General features: G+C 43.2%; 1 protein-coding gene across 1 annotated transcript in view; it reads left to right on the top strand.

Annotated features, from left to right (window-relative positions):
• Positions 1-6,898, top strand: part of RPRD1B (regulation of nuclear pre-mRNA domain containing 1B) — a 65,774-nt gene extending 58,876 nt beyond the window's left edge. The window contains exon 7 of the mRNA XM_049779323.1: positions 5,491-6,898. Within this exon, the coding sequence (XP_049635280.1) occupies positions 5,491-5,640 (150 nt within the window). The 3' untranslated portion in view covers positions 5,641-6,898. The remainder of the gene's footprint in view (positions 1-5,490) is intronic.
• The last annotated feature ends 7,548 nt before the right edge of the window (positions 6,899-14,446 follow it).

Genomic DNA, 14,446 nt, shown 5'->3' with positions numbered 1-14,446 from the left:
ATTATCTGTCTTGCCTCTGATCCAGATTTTCTTAGAAACCTTACAGAATACATAAGGTAGTCCTGTCTCCTAAATGCATTTTTCTTCCTTATAGTTTTCTTCACATTTTATTTTCTTTGGCTTTTTAATAAGGAAACAGTATATTTTATACAATCATTGTGTTGAAATTTTTTTTGGGGGGGGGTCACACCCAGCGGTGCTCAGGGGTTACTCCTGGCTGTCTGCTCAGAAATAGCTCCTGGCAGGCACGGGGGACCATATGGGACACCAGGATTCGAACCAACCACCTTAGGTTCTGGATCGGCTGCTTGCAAGGCAAACACTGCTGTGCTATCTCTCCAGGACCATGCATGTGTTGAATTTTTAATGTAAGATTCTAGTCAAGAGCATGCTCTTGGTTCTTAAGTTTGGGAACCTAGGAGACCCAAAACTTAGATTTCTTTTTTGTAATTGCTTTCTTTAAGCACTGTGGTTACAAAATTGATGGGTTTTGGTCACATAATATACACCATCCTTCATCAGGGCACCCCTCCTGTCACTGATATCTGCCTTTTTCCTCCCATCCCCCACTCCCCCACCCTCACCTGTCTCTAGGGCAGACAATCTCTCTCCCTCTCTCTCTTCCTCTCCCTCTTTCCCCCTCTCTCCCCTTCTCTCTCCTCTCTCCCCATTTTTTGAACCTGTGGTTTGCACTATTGCTACTGCAGGAGTGCCTTGCATATTACTTTCCCCCCTTTCCACACCGAGTTCTTGTCTACATTGATCAGTTCCAATGAACACTGTCCTAGTAGACCCTTTTCTACTCAAACTGCACTCACTGCTCTTTGTGGTGAATTTCCTACCCTGGGCTGGACCTCCGGACCTTTGTCTCTATTGTCTCTGGGTATTATTACCATCCTATCTCTTGTTTTTCTTTCTTTCTTTTTTTTTTTTTTTTTTTTTTTTTTTTTGGTTTTTCGGGCCACACCCGTTAGATGCTCAGGGGTTACTCCTGGCTACGCGCTCAGAAATTGCCCCTGGCTTGGGGGGACCATATGGGACGCCGGGGGATCGAACCGAGGTCCTTTCCTTGGCTAGCGCTTGCAAGGCAGACACCTTACCTGTAGCGCCACCTCGCCGGCCCCTCTTTTTTTTTTTTTAACTTTATTGATTGATTGGTTTTTGGATCAGACCTGACGGCACTCCTCTGTGCTCAGAAATTGCTCCTGGCAAGCTTGGGGGACCATATGGGATGCCAGGAATCAAATCAGGTCCCTTTCAGATCAGCCATATGCAAGGCAAATGACCTATTGCTGTGCTATCTCTCTGGCCCCTCTTGTTTTTCTTATATCCCACAAATGAATAAGATTATTCTATTTCTATTCCTTTCCCTTTGGCTCATTTCACTCAGCATAATAAGCTTCTATACTTCAAAAGAAACAGTGACTGGTACAGTGGTCCTCAAACTATGGCCCATGGGCCACATATTGTATTTGTTTCTGTTTTGTTTCTTCATTGCAAAATAAGATATATGCAGTGTGCATAAGAATTCGTTCATAAGTTTTGTTTCTACTATAGTCAGACCCTCCAATGGTCTGAGGGACAGTGAACTGGCCCCGTTTAAAAAGTTTGAGGACCCTTGGACTAGGATATAAAGGTCATACATAGAATGGGAGAAACTATTCACCCAAACCCATTAGATAAGGGGTTAAGATCTAAGCTTTACAAGGTACTGACAGAATTCAACAAGAAAAAAAAAAATCTGACCCCTTCAAAAAATGGGATAAGAAATCAATAGACATTTTCTCAAAGAAGTAGTACAAATGGCCAAAGGCACATGAAAAAATGCTTCACATCACTAATCATCAGGGAGCTGCAAATCATTAATGAGGTATCATCTCACACCACAGAGACTAGCACACATCTCGAAGACCAAGAACAGTAAGTGCTAGCGGGAATGAGGGGAGAAAGGAACTCATATTCACTGCTGATGGGAATGCTGTCTAGTCCCGCCTTTCTAAAAAACAGTATAGACTATTCCTCAAAAAAACTTGAAATTCAGCTCCTATTTGATCTAGCAATACTACTACTAGGAATATACCCTAGGAAAACACACACACACACACACACACACACACACACACACACACACACACACACACACACACGCTCTCTGCACTCCTGTATTCATTGCAGCGCTATTTACAATAGCCAGAAAAAGTTATGAAATTTGCTTATACATGGATGGACATGGAAACTATTATGCTGAGTAAAATGAGTCAGAGGGAGAGAGACACAGAATAGTCTCACTCATTTGTGGTATTTAAGAAAAATTAACAATAGTATGGTGGGGCCGGAGAGATAGCATGGAGGTAGGGCATTTGCCTTGCATGCAGAAGGACGGTGGTTCGAATCCCAGCATCCCATATGGTTTCCCGAGCCTGCCAGGAGCGATTTCTGAGTGTACAGCCAGGAGTAACCCCTGAGCGCTGCCAGGTGTGATAATAATACCTAGAGACAATAAAAGATGAAGGGCTAGAAGGCCAGCCCATGGTATGAAGCTTATCACAAAGGGTCGTGAACAAAGCTAGAGAAATAACTGCACCAATAACTACCGTGACAATGATAGTGAGAAAGACAAATACAGTGCCTGTCTCAAAGACAGGTAGGAGGTTGGGAGGAGGGACATGGGAACATTGGTGGCTGGAAAGTTACACTGGTGAAGGGTGTTGTACATTCGATGACTGAAACCCAACTATGACATTTTTGCAACCGTGGTGTTTAAAGAAATAAGAAGGTGGTGAAGAAAATTCATAATCAAGACAAAAACTTAGATCTTCAGGAACCGGAACAATAGCACAGTGAGGGCTTTTGCCTTGCATGCGGCTGACCTAGGACAGACCTTGGTATTTGATCCCCCAAGCCAGGAGCGATTTCTGAGTACAGAGCTAAGAGTAACTCCTGAGCATCACTGGGTGTGGCCCACAAAACAAAATAAAAAAGACTTTAGATCTTCAAACTCTGCATCTCTTCGGGTGTCTGACATTAGGGACTCTGGGGCCCTACCCTAAGGATGACCAATTATTTTGTTTTCACATAAGTGAGGTGAGGCGGAGTAAAAAAAAAAGGGAGCTTGGCATTGACATGTCTCAAGGCAGGGTAGGGGAGAGCCAGACCTGGGCCTTTCGGTCTCCATCAAAGTGGTCTCCATCAAAGTGTCTGACATGTCTGAAGAGGAGGCTTTCAACAGCATGGGCCCAGCCTTGACTCCTGCACTGCATGATTTCCAGATGCTAAGGCAGGGGAGTGTTCCAGTACCACCACGTATGGCCCCCAAAACTAAATTAGTAACATATGGACCCTCCTGGCTGGTGGAAATACTGAGGACTAAAATTATCGAGAATAATAAAAACGGAAAGACAGGCCAGAGCAATAGCACAGTGCCTAGTGCGTTTGCCTTGCACATGGATGGTCTGGATTTGATCCCATATGGTCCCCTAAGCCTATGAGGAGTGATTTCTGAGCACAGAGACAGGAATAACCCCTGAACACTGTTAGATGTGGCCCAAAACCACATATAAATATGAAGACAAAAAGGCAGACCCTTACACATTTTTTTTGTTATTTTGGGTTTTGGACCATACTCATTAGTGTTCAGGCCTTAACCCATGGCTCTGTGTTCAACAATCACTCCTTGAGTCTGGTCCCCTGGCAGAGCTTCAAGGAACTATATGTGTTTGTTACTGGGGATCAAACCCTGTCAGCCACATGCAAAGCAAGCAAGCATCTTTGCTGTCCTCCAGCCCCAGCCTTGCTTTTTATATAGATTTCCCCAAGAACCTTTTGCATGGAATTGGGGATGAAGAGAGAAGCCCCACTTGCATTGTCTTGAGCCTTTCTTAGAGGCACTCAGTGCACAGCAGGGTGCTGCCATATAACCCATCTCCTGCATGAGAAGAAAGATTTTTCACGCAGATGGAGCTCAGCAGGCAGGCAGAGGAATAGAGGCAGCCTGTGCTGGGATCCCCAGAAGGAATCCCCTTGGACTCAAAGGGGTCCTGAACAAACAGCCGTGCAGGCAGCCACCTGCGCCGGGGCATAGAGAAGTCATGAGAGTTAGCTTGGCAGAACTGTCATTTTGGAGACCTTGTACGAGGGATGAGAGCTGGCTCCTGTGGGTGATCAGACCTTTCAGGGACACAACCGGGAAACCAGGGGCTCAGGAAGGCCCACAGTGCATTTAAGCTTCTTCAGTGTTTGTAGAAATGGTGGTTCTGAAATCTAATAGAAGTACTGCTGGGCCCGGAGAGATAGCACAACGGCGTTTGCCTTGCAAGCAGCTGACTCAGGACCAAAAGTGGTTGGTTCAAATTCCGGTGTCCCATATGGTCCCCTGTGCCTGCCAGGAGCTATTTCTTTTTTCTTTTCTAAATTTTTTTATTTTTAATTATGAGAACAAAGATGCAAAGAAAGAGGACAAGGTAAAGTTACAGTGGAAGGACAATCACCCATAACATAATTCTCAGAAGAAATCCCCTTGCTGTTATCTTAACTATGAACTTTCAGCCAAAGAACATTAAGATAAATAAAACAGAATCCATGTACAATTACATTGTCCCTCAAGTCCCCAGATTGTAACAGATTATAATATTTCTTAACAGCACACAAGGCAATCTAAAGCCATAAAACTTACGTAACTCCAGGAGCTATTTCTGAGCAGACAGCCAGGAGTAACCCCTGAGCACCGCCGGGTGTGGCCCAAAAACCAAAAAAAAAAAAAAAAAGAAGTACTGCTGTCTAGCATTGTGTTTTTAGCTTTGTCTAGGTAGAGCCCTCAGAATGATGGGAAATTCTGAACATCTATATATCATTTGAAGGAGAACTGACTCTTTACCGTGAAATTTCAAGTACTAAGTTAAATGCTGTTTAATTCACTTTTACCATTCATGAACTCAGGTTTTCTTCTTTGACTTTGAAGTTTTATCATTTGAGGGGTCTGAATAGGAGCAAAGACACGTACCTTACACGCAGCTGATCCTAGTTCTATTCCCAGCACCACCTGTGCTTTTTCTAGTTCCTCTGGGAGGAACCCCTGAGCACAGAGCCAGAAGGAACTACCCCTGGGCACTGTTGGATGTGGCATCTAAAAAAAAAGTAATTAAAGTTTTATTTATTTTTTTTTTTTTTGTTTTTGTTTTTGGGCCACACCCAGCGGTGCTCAGGAGTTACTCCTGGCTGTCTGCTCAGAAATAGCTCCTGGCAGGCACGGGGGACCATATGGGACACCGGGATTCGAACCAACCACCTTTGGTCCTGGATCGGCTGCTTGCAAGGCAAACGCCACTCTGCTATCTCTCCGGGCCCAATTAAAGTTTTATTGGCATGGAGTATGGCAGTTCTGGCACTGTGTGTAGCTGAGTAGAAATGGTCATTTAGGGAGGAAGTAGAGGGAAAGAGTGAAAGTGTCATCAGCACACACATACTGAAATCTTTGTCTTCTTGTGTCTTTAGGAATACAAACAGAAGCTGGCTCGGGTAACCCAAGTTCGCAAGGAGCTGAAGTCCCACATTCAGAGTTTACCAGACCTCTCATTGCTACCCAACGTCACAGGGGGCTTGGCCCCACTGCCTTCTGCTGGCGACCTCTTCTCCACTGACTAGTCAGGTGCCAGTCATGCCCCAGATTCCTGTCTGAACCAACGGAGAGAAGAGGATAGGCCGTGGTTGGAAACTACTCACTGGCCCTATCCCCCAGCCTCAAAGAATCACAGACCGATTCTCCTCTCCAGCCTCTCATGTGAGCACAACTCAGAACAGTGGCGAGTAGAATCTAATCTAGAGTCATATTTGGAAAGAATCTTGAGTGTCTCCCACTTCATAATTTCACACCCCTCTTGGTTTTCCATTCTTTGCGCTCTCTTTAAACCCAAGAAGTTATGAAAATCATGTGTACTCCTGGAAACTTCCAGAAGTTGTGTCTCTTGTGGCAGCTTTTCATCTGCAAAGCAGCTTCTCCCTCCTGAACTGAGCTTGTTGAGGTTCAGTCCACTGAGGGGCCAATTCTGGAGCCATCAAATTCCTCACTGACTGACTGACATCCACCCAGGTCAGAGGTGCGACTGTCAAGCAGCTTTGCTGTCAAGAATTTGCCAAATTTCTCATCCTCCCTTCCCAATACTCAACGATTTCTAGTCAGATTAGGTTCCTTTGTTTTAGAAACAAACCAGAGAACTCAGCAATAAGATGCAAAAGGTGATGAGATAGGGAGATGAGATTGATCACAATTATATGCTCCAGGTTCCTTCACATAACCATCCTTGGAAGTATTCCTTGAGGGTCCTTAGTGTTCTTAACTGGCTGTGAAGGTGGTAGTGGGCCCCTAAAGCTCAAGCAAGACTGGGCACTACATGTGTGGTTTCTTGCTCCTTTGAGGGAGTAGGACACATTAACGTCTGGCTCACAGTATGATGCACAGCCGCATAATGGTGACTCGGGACACTGTTTTTGTCCCATAGCGCCTGCCACTGTGGGTCCAGGTGAGTAGTGAGTGGCGCATTGGGAAGGGGTAGGAGTCTGCATTTAGGGTTTTTAATTCCATTATCATGTCAGCTGACATTCTAACTATAATATGGTGAGTTTTTTTTTTTTTTTAACCTTGTATTAAGTAAAGGCTCTGCCTGCTCATGGATGAAAGAGCATTCTGATTTAGCGGGCACATTTTTGACAATGGAAAGGGCAAAAAACAATCTGCCTCAGTGGTATAATAGGAATGATAATCCAGAGGCTGAGATTCAAAGCATACAAAAAGGAATATAGTGGAAGGGGCTTTTTTGTTGTTATTGTTTTGGTGTTTTTTTTTTTTAAGTTGGAATTTTCAAGATTACCAAAAAGCTAAGTACATGTACTTTACATGTTAAAACATTACCTATTTCCCCCCCAAAAAAAACATTACCTATTTTTAAATAGAACTGGCTTCCCTTTAAGACACTCTCCTGCTGCTGTGACAAGAGAGTGGAGAAAAGTCATAGCAGATACTCAGCGCATATCTGTGTAGTAAAACCAAGTCACATTTACGCTGTTTTTGGATTTGAATACAGACTGTGCTGTTTGCTTATGGCCACTGCCTGTTGTCCTCTCATTCTTGACGTTTTTCTCCCGGAAGCCATTGGGTAGTAGGTGACCTGACTAAAAGTGGGAGATCAATTCCAGTCTCTGCTGTTTCCTCACATCTGCGTCCCCACCTCCAGTCTTGTGAGACCCTTGAGGGACTGTCCCCCTCCTCCACAGAAGCAGGAACAGCTAGCTGCAGAGCCACTAAAAGGGCAGGGCCAGGCAGCTAAATGCAAATGTTACTCCAGCAGAGTGTGGTGTCATCCTTGTCTCCTTGCCTCCTCCCCAATCCCTCTCTGTGTTATCTGATTGAGTCCTACGAGCAATTGGCGCATAATTATTACAGCAAGAACATGAAATGAATCTGTAGCAATTATGTAAATGAATGTGTTGGCCGCTTAACACTTGTTACTAGTAGACTTTCTGTGAGGAAGTTAGTTTCATTTTTAGTTTAATGAAAATGCCTTTTTTGTTTTTTTGTTTTTGTTTTAAATCTTGATCCTTCCCACCTTCTCCCCAAAGTGTGCTCTTATTTCATCTGTTTAATTTAATCAAATCTTTCTCCTTGTATGTCTGAAGTGATCAGGTGTGGGGTGGGCAGTTTTGTGTTTTGTTTTGTTTTTCCTTCTTAGGGCAGCCCTAGGCCTCAAAGGGCCTTTCCTTTAGGACAGATTCCTTAGAAAATTTTCAGTTTTTCCCCCTTTTTTCGAGGTTTCTCCTTTAAAGAATATTTTTAAAGCTTAAATTTGTATATTAATTTAGGACTTTATTTAGACGTATAGGCTGTCATTGTTGACAGCAGTATATTCTGAAATGTCTCATAGATATCTATTTTTGAATAAAGATGGTGTTGTTGAATGACCCTGTGTGATGCTTGTTTGCCTGCCGTGCCACCGTGCCTGGTGCCCTCAGTGTAATTAGTAATTCTCAGTAGAGGTGCTGTCTCAATAGTCCTGCTCTTTTACTCAGCACTTACATAGCACTTCTGGTTCTTCCCTAGGACTCAGTTATGATTGGCCAATCTCTACAGAACCCCAAAGGTCCCTGGGTACTCAAAATAGTTTGAGCCTCATTGTACAGCAGTGGGAGCTGATGGAGAGAGGTTAAGTGACTCCTTGATGCCCCATAAATTCTGGCAGACAGAATCTTGGAAGTACTTTGATTTCAGCACTTTCATTCACACCAGAGAGATTTGAGATTTGATGTTGGCAACATAGCAAAAGTCCATTGCGAGCCATGAAAGATAGATGCAAGAGAATTACAAACCTCAGTGGCATGTCTTTTAAAAATATTTTTTGTGGGTTTCTGTTGTCCTTTCCTTGTCCTTTCAAGTTTCATGAAAGCACTTTGACTATTAGTTAAAACTCAGAATTAGATCAATCAAACTCAGAACTCAAGAAAAACTTTTTAGAGTGGCCTTTGGAAGCCATCAATGGATCTAGAAAGCTGGCTTTACTCCTCCAGGTGAAAACTACATTTTCCCGGAAATATGGGTCTCCCCCTTTCTCACAAAATTCCTCATAGCTGTGGTCCTTCAGGACTGACTAGAAATCAAGTCAAAGTTCAGAAACAGTGGAAATGAGTCATTTCCCAGGTTCTGCCTTAAAACAAAGATTGACGTTGATAGGTGAATCTCAGGAGAGGAGCTCCTTCCCTGTCCTCAGGTTACATGACCTAGTTTATATCTCTACTCCTACCTATAAATAGTAAGTCCATAATTCTCTGGCTTAATTAGCACTTCAAGCTACAAAATGTGAACAACCCAAGAGTTCATGAATCTGTCGAAATGCTTCATTTTGGTGATTAAAACCATTAATTCCCCTGTGACCTTTCTGGACTTAGTCCTTCCCTTTTTGAGGCTCAATTTTCTTATCTTTGAAAGTTGGCTTGCACTAACAACTATTCCTAGGCTTCCTGCCAGCCCTAAAAGCTTGTTTGGTTATTGTGTTGCTAGAGAAGAATGTTGAGACTGGAGTTTGAGAACACCGTCACATTCTTATATGAAATTGATTGTCATATTTGTGCTTTGTTCACCAGCTCTTTTGAGAAAAGAGCATATATAGAACCTTGGGGATCATAATCTTAAGAGATCAGAACAGTAACAAGATTGGGAAGATGTTGAAAAGCAGGCATGGACTGTTGGAGAGAGGAAAAGCTATTTTCCAGCCTGGTTCACCATCTTCCTTCTCCTTAGGCTCTTTCATTGGCTTAAAGTCATGTCTCATCACCACCTCCATGAGATTTTCCATTTAAAAGTCATTCTTCCATTCTGAGGACAGATTCAATTAAGAATTTATTCTACCTCACAGTAGACTAGTAATAGTGTTGAAAGCCCAGTTTGCTCAATATTTTTAGATTCTGAACTAGTTCCTTTGCATTATAAAGTCACTTCTACCACCAGTCTGATAAATATTGAAATTACTATAAATCAGACTAATAACTAACAACAGGTAGCTGTAGATAAGTGTTCACCCACATTTACTCTTGCTGCAATGACCTGGGTAGTACAAGTCCCTTACCCTTCCCAAACCTAAGACGCCTCTTCAGTGGCTGAGGTTTCCCAGATCTCAAGTTCTATGACTAGGCTATGAAAAGATTTCCTAGTAGGAATCTTACTAATAAAATCAGCTCCTGCATAAAGCATTTTGGATTTGGGGAGACAGGGTTAGTCTGTACCCAGTGCTTGGGGAATTGGCCTCCTGCACACAATGTGATCTCTGACCCTTGGAGCCTCTCAAGGGCCATGTAGAGTGCCAGGGATTAAACCAAGTTGGTCACATGCAAAGCAAGCACCTTGACTGTTCAATCTGTCTTCAGCCTCATTCATTTCTGTGGACCAGCTTTTTACTCCCAATATCTTGGTGGCTCTGTGTGTGTGTGGTGTGTGTTACTTATTATGTCATATATGTGTGTGTGGTGTGTATTCTACTTTATTATACCATAAATCAGTTTTCATCCACTGTAGAAGATGTTTTGAAGTGGTGAGAGGCCCAGAGATAACTCACAATGTACACAGCAATCTTGGTGATTTCATCCTCAGAACATTTTCTGCACAATCATATGTGGATGTGGTTAGGGACACCCCTTACTCTTGACCCAGATGGCTTTATAGAATCTGGTTTTAGGGACACATCTAGAGGCCCCTCTCCTTCAGAACACACTCCCAAGTATGCTCTGGCAGAGACCCAACTCCATATCTGCAGAATAGACTGACTTTGGACAAGTTTTATTTCATGCCTTAGCTATTTAAGATGTATACAAGATGTTTTCAGGTCCCATGGGGCTCTCCTCCCCCAGACTCCAAGCCTCTAATCCCCACCTTAAAGTCACAGCTGCTTGGAAAGATACTGCAAAGAGAGCCTGATAGATGCAAGGAGGAGGTTGTGGAAGGCTGCAAACTTGGGCCTCCCAGGAGAGAATGACAGATTCGATGGCTGGAATACACCTGGGACAGCTGTCAAGGAAGAATGGGTCTTAGGCCTGGATGATAGTATAAGTTAGGGCGCTTGCCCTTGCATGTGACCAACCCTGGCATTTCTATGGTCCCCCAAGTACCATTAGGAATGATTCCTGAGTGTTGAGCCAGGAGTAATTCTTGAGCACTGCTGAGTATGGCCCCAAAACCAAAAAATAGAATGAGTCTCAAATGTGGAGGATCAAATGTGTGATGCCTAAGAGGCCATTTCCCCAGAAAGTACATTATTCCACCCACAGTAGGAAGATTTATTGCAAGCTACACACTCCCATCTCCACCTCCTATCCCAGGTAGCCTGATCCCTCTTGTCTGGGTGCGTGTATTAAGCTCTTCCTCCATGCAGGTAGAGAGCTGGAAGAGAGGGACAAGGCCCTCCCTTCCTAGCTCCACCAGTCCTGCAACCTCAGATTGACCTGCCACTACCGAGAAATGAGGTAGGAGGAAGGCCACTGCTATTTTTAAGTTCCAACATTTGCAGCATGCCAAAAACTCCATAAAGTGAGTTGCCCAGAACTCTGGGTAGCCTTCAGATGAAAGACTCAAGTCACTCAATGGGATGTTAGGGCCTTTCTACCCTCCCGAGTGGTAACGGCTCCTGTCAAGGTCACAGAAAGACGTCTGTAAGATGTCATGGCCCCACGAGCCCAGGTTAGTATCTAAGCCCTCTTGGTGTTGCTGAGACTGCCTTTGAAGTTCCAGAAAGGCCATCAGGATGTGACTTCCATATGCCTAGAATTTGCCATCTGTACTTCATTTACTGGCCTGTTCCCGGAGTGACTTTCTTATCGGCCTCCACCAAACCTCTTCCTCACATGGACTGAAAGTTCTGTTTATGAAGCTCAGAACGGACATTGCAGCATGAATAAACTGTTAAACACAGACCCGATTAGTCCTGGATCTTGGCAAACTCTTCTAACTCTATCTACTTGACCAACCTTGGAGGCAACCAGTACGGATGTTGCCTGTCTGCAGGCATGTTGTGGAGAAGGTTCTCAAACACTGTAGGATAGGTGTAGATGCCTCCAAGGCCTGAAAACATGGAAGGAGGGCATTTGGCCAGTGGGGAGGGTAATCATGACTGCTTGGTGTGGTTCAGCCAACGGTCAGCTTGCCAAGGCAGGGCCCAGACCAAATGTCTCTTCTGGAAAGTGGAAATCTGTGTCTGTAACATGATTCCAGTTTTTCATGTTGCATCTCATTTACATACCACTTGGGAAGTCTTTTTTTTTTTTCTGTTTTTATTGAATCACCATGAGATACAATTAAAAAGGTGTTGAGTTTCAGACATGCAGTGTTTCAGCACCCATCCCTTCACCAGTGTACACTACCCACCACCAAGTTATTTTTTTTTTTAATTTTATTTTTGGAATGCCAGTTTGTTTTGCATCTCAAGTTTGCTCACACTATTAGCTTGTTGGTTTTGGAACACGTTAGTTGGTTGACGAGTTAGTTCATTCTGAAATGCCAGTGTGTTGACCATGTTTTTCAAGTAGAGAGTGACCCTGCCACAGGACCCTGCAGAGCTGACCACTACCTGAAGCCAAATGTCTATTTGGGAAGAAACGAGCATCTAGTCCAGCTGCTCACACCCTGCTGTAGAAACCTGGGTGCTGGCTGGGCTGGGATTGGGGAGGCTCCAGGTCTGCCAATCTGACCACCTGGGAAAAGTCTCGATCTTCTCTGCCCTCAATTTCCCTGTTTTGCATTGGTTCATTACATCTCAGAGTTGCAGTTTTTAGGGTCTGGGACTCCTGAGAAGAATCCAAATGATTTTTTTTCTTTTTTATTGTAAGAATTTATTCAAGAGACAAAATTGATTAACATAATGAGGTAAACTAACATAGCATAATATAGTGACCTAACATAACATATAATATGATTGATATAATAATAATACATGTAAGTCAAAGTTTCTGATTAAAAACACATTTTTTTCCATAAAGGCTTACATATCTTTCACAGTAGTATTTTAGGTACATATTAACATTGAGTCAGGGGAATACCCATCACCAACTATATCTTCCCCCCCATTCCAGTTCCCTTTCTACAACCCATATACCCCACCATCACCCCCCGGGCTGCTAGAGTAGGTGGACCCCTCTTTGTCTGGCTTACTATTAGTGATCACATCTGTTTGGTCCCGGAACTCTCCCTTGTTTCCCCCTCTATTTTAAAGAGGCAGAGCTAGAAAAATCGAGGTATGTGGTTTTGTTTGAAGGCAAGAAAAGCAATAGAATGGGGTACAAAATAAGAGGAAAAAAAAAGTCAAAAGTCAAATACGCTGAAAATGGGCTGAGTTCCTCTAGAGGCTTCCAACCGCAGTTTGAGAGAGGATGTGAAAAAGGTAATTGAAATACCACAACAATACAGAAAAAAATATCGAATTAAATAACCGGTGAGCACTACAGCAATAAAGACAGGCACCACACAATAGTCTCGGTTCTGAAATCAAATCATGCTCGAGTGCAAAAAGAAAGAGAAAGACAAGACAAAATAAAATAATATTGGAGACATCAACCGTAATCTCCACACCAAAATAAAGACGTCAAAAAAATCGATCAATCGATAAATAAACGTGGAAAAATGAGGGATGATTTGTGATTTGGGGAAAAGTGCTCTCCCAAATTAATACAAAACTAAGAAGGGATTTAATTAAAGGGAAGGTGTCTACCAGCGACCTCAAGTTGTGTCAAGGTCTTTGGGCTGTAAGAAAGCATCTGTCAGCTTATCAGGTCCTCTGATGACACCCAACTGGGGACTGAAGACAAACAGGCCTCTACCAGATGCATTAACAGGCAGATGATGGTGTCACCCCAGCCCTCCCTCCTTGAGGTGTCCCCCTCCTTGAGCCTGGGGGCTGCCCCCCAATCGTGCACCCTAGTTCCTTTTCCTGAAAATGAAATGCTTGGCTGTCTGAGTTCTGTGAGTCAGAGGAAATCTGTTTTTCACAAGGTCCTTTTTGTCAACTGCACAAGGATGTGAATGAGATCTTTCTATACATGTTCCCTTTTTTTTTTTTTTTTTTGATTTTTATTTTGACCAAAGTGGATTACAAATCCTTCACAGTAATTTTTTTTGTTTTGTTTGTTTGTTTTTGGGTCACACCCGGCAGTACTCAGGGGTTACTCCTGGCTCTATGCTCAGAAATCGCTCCTGGCAGGCACGGGGGACCATATGGGATGCCGGGACGAACCACGGACCTTCTGCATGAAAGGCAAACGTCTTACCTCCATGCTATCTCTCCGGCCCCTTCACAGTAATACTTTAGGTACATAGCGACATTGAATCGGGCATCCCCACCACCCACCTCCCTCATCCCTGTTCCCAGCATGCACCCATATCCCCCTCTCCCACCCCTCTACCCCCCCCCCCCCCGTTGCTAGTATAAGTGGTCCCCTCTGTGTCTAGCATGTTGTAGATTGGATATTGATTCTGTTGTCGTTGGCTTTGGATTTGGTGCTTAAGTCTGATCATTTTTTTATTTCTACTTAATGTTTATAAGACTATTTGGTCTTAGAACCCTCCATTATTTCCCCCTCAATTTGTGAGGCAGAAAAGATGGTTCAAGTTATGTGGTTCTGTTTGAAGGAAAGAAAAAAATAAAGTGGTCAAAAATCAAACAAGCAAAAACTGGGAGGAGTCCTAGAGGCTATAAATATCAATTTAAGAGAAGAAAGGGAAAAAGGAAGAAAAACAACAATACTAAAAAAAAATTTTTTTTAAATCAAATAAAAAACTCGAAAAAGACAACCACACAATAACCATGGTCCTGAAATTAAAAAAAAAAAAAAAAAAAGCACACAAAAAAGAAACACGGAAGAAAAAAAACAAGCAACAACAATAACAATCAAAAAAAATTGTGCTCTTTTTTTTTCTTGCATA

Source organism: Suncus etruscus, chromosome 9, assembly GCF_024139225.1.
Source record: "Suncus etruscus isolate mSunEtr1 chromosome 9, mSunEtr1.pri.cur, whole genome shotgun sequence".
NCBI lineage: Eukaryota > Metazoa > Chordata > Mammalia > Eulipotyphla > Soricidae > Suncus > Suncus etruscus.
The sequence above is the reverse complement of the archived record's forward strand: the minus strand, read 5'-3'. Positions and strand labels throughout refer to the sequence as shown.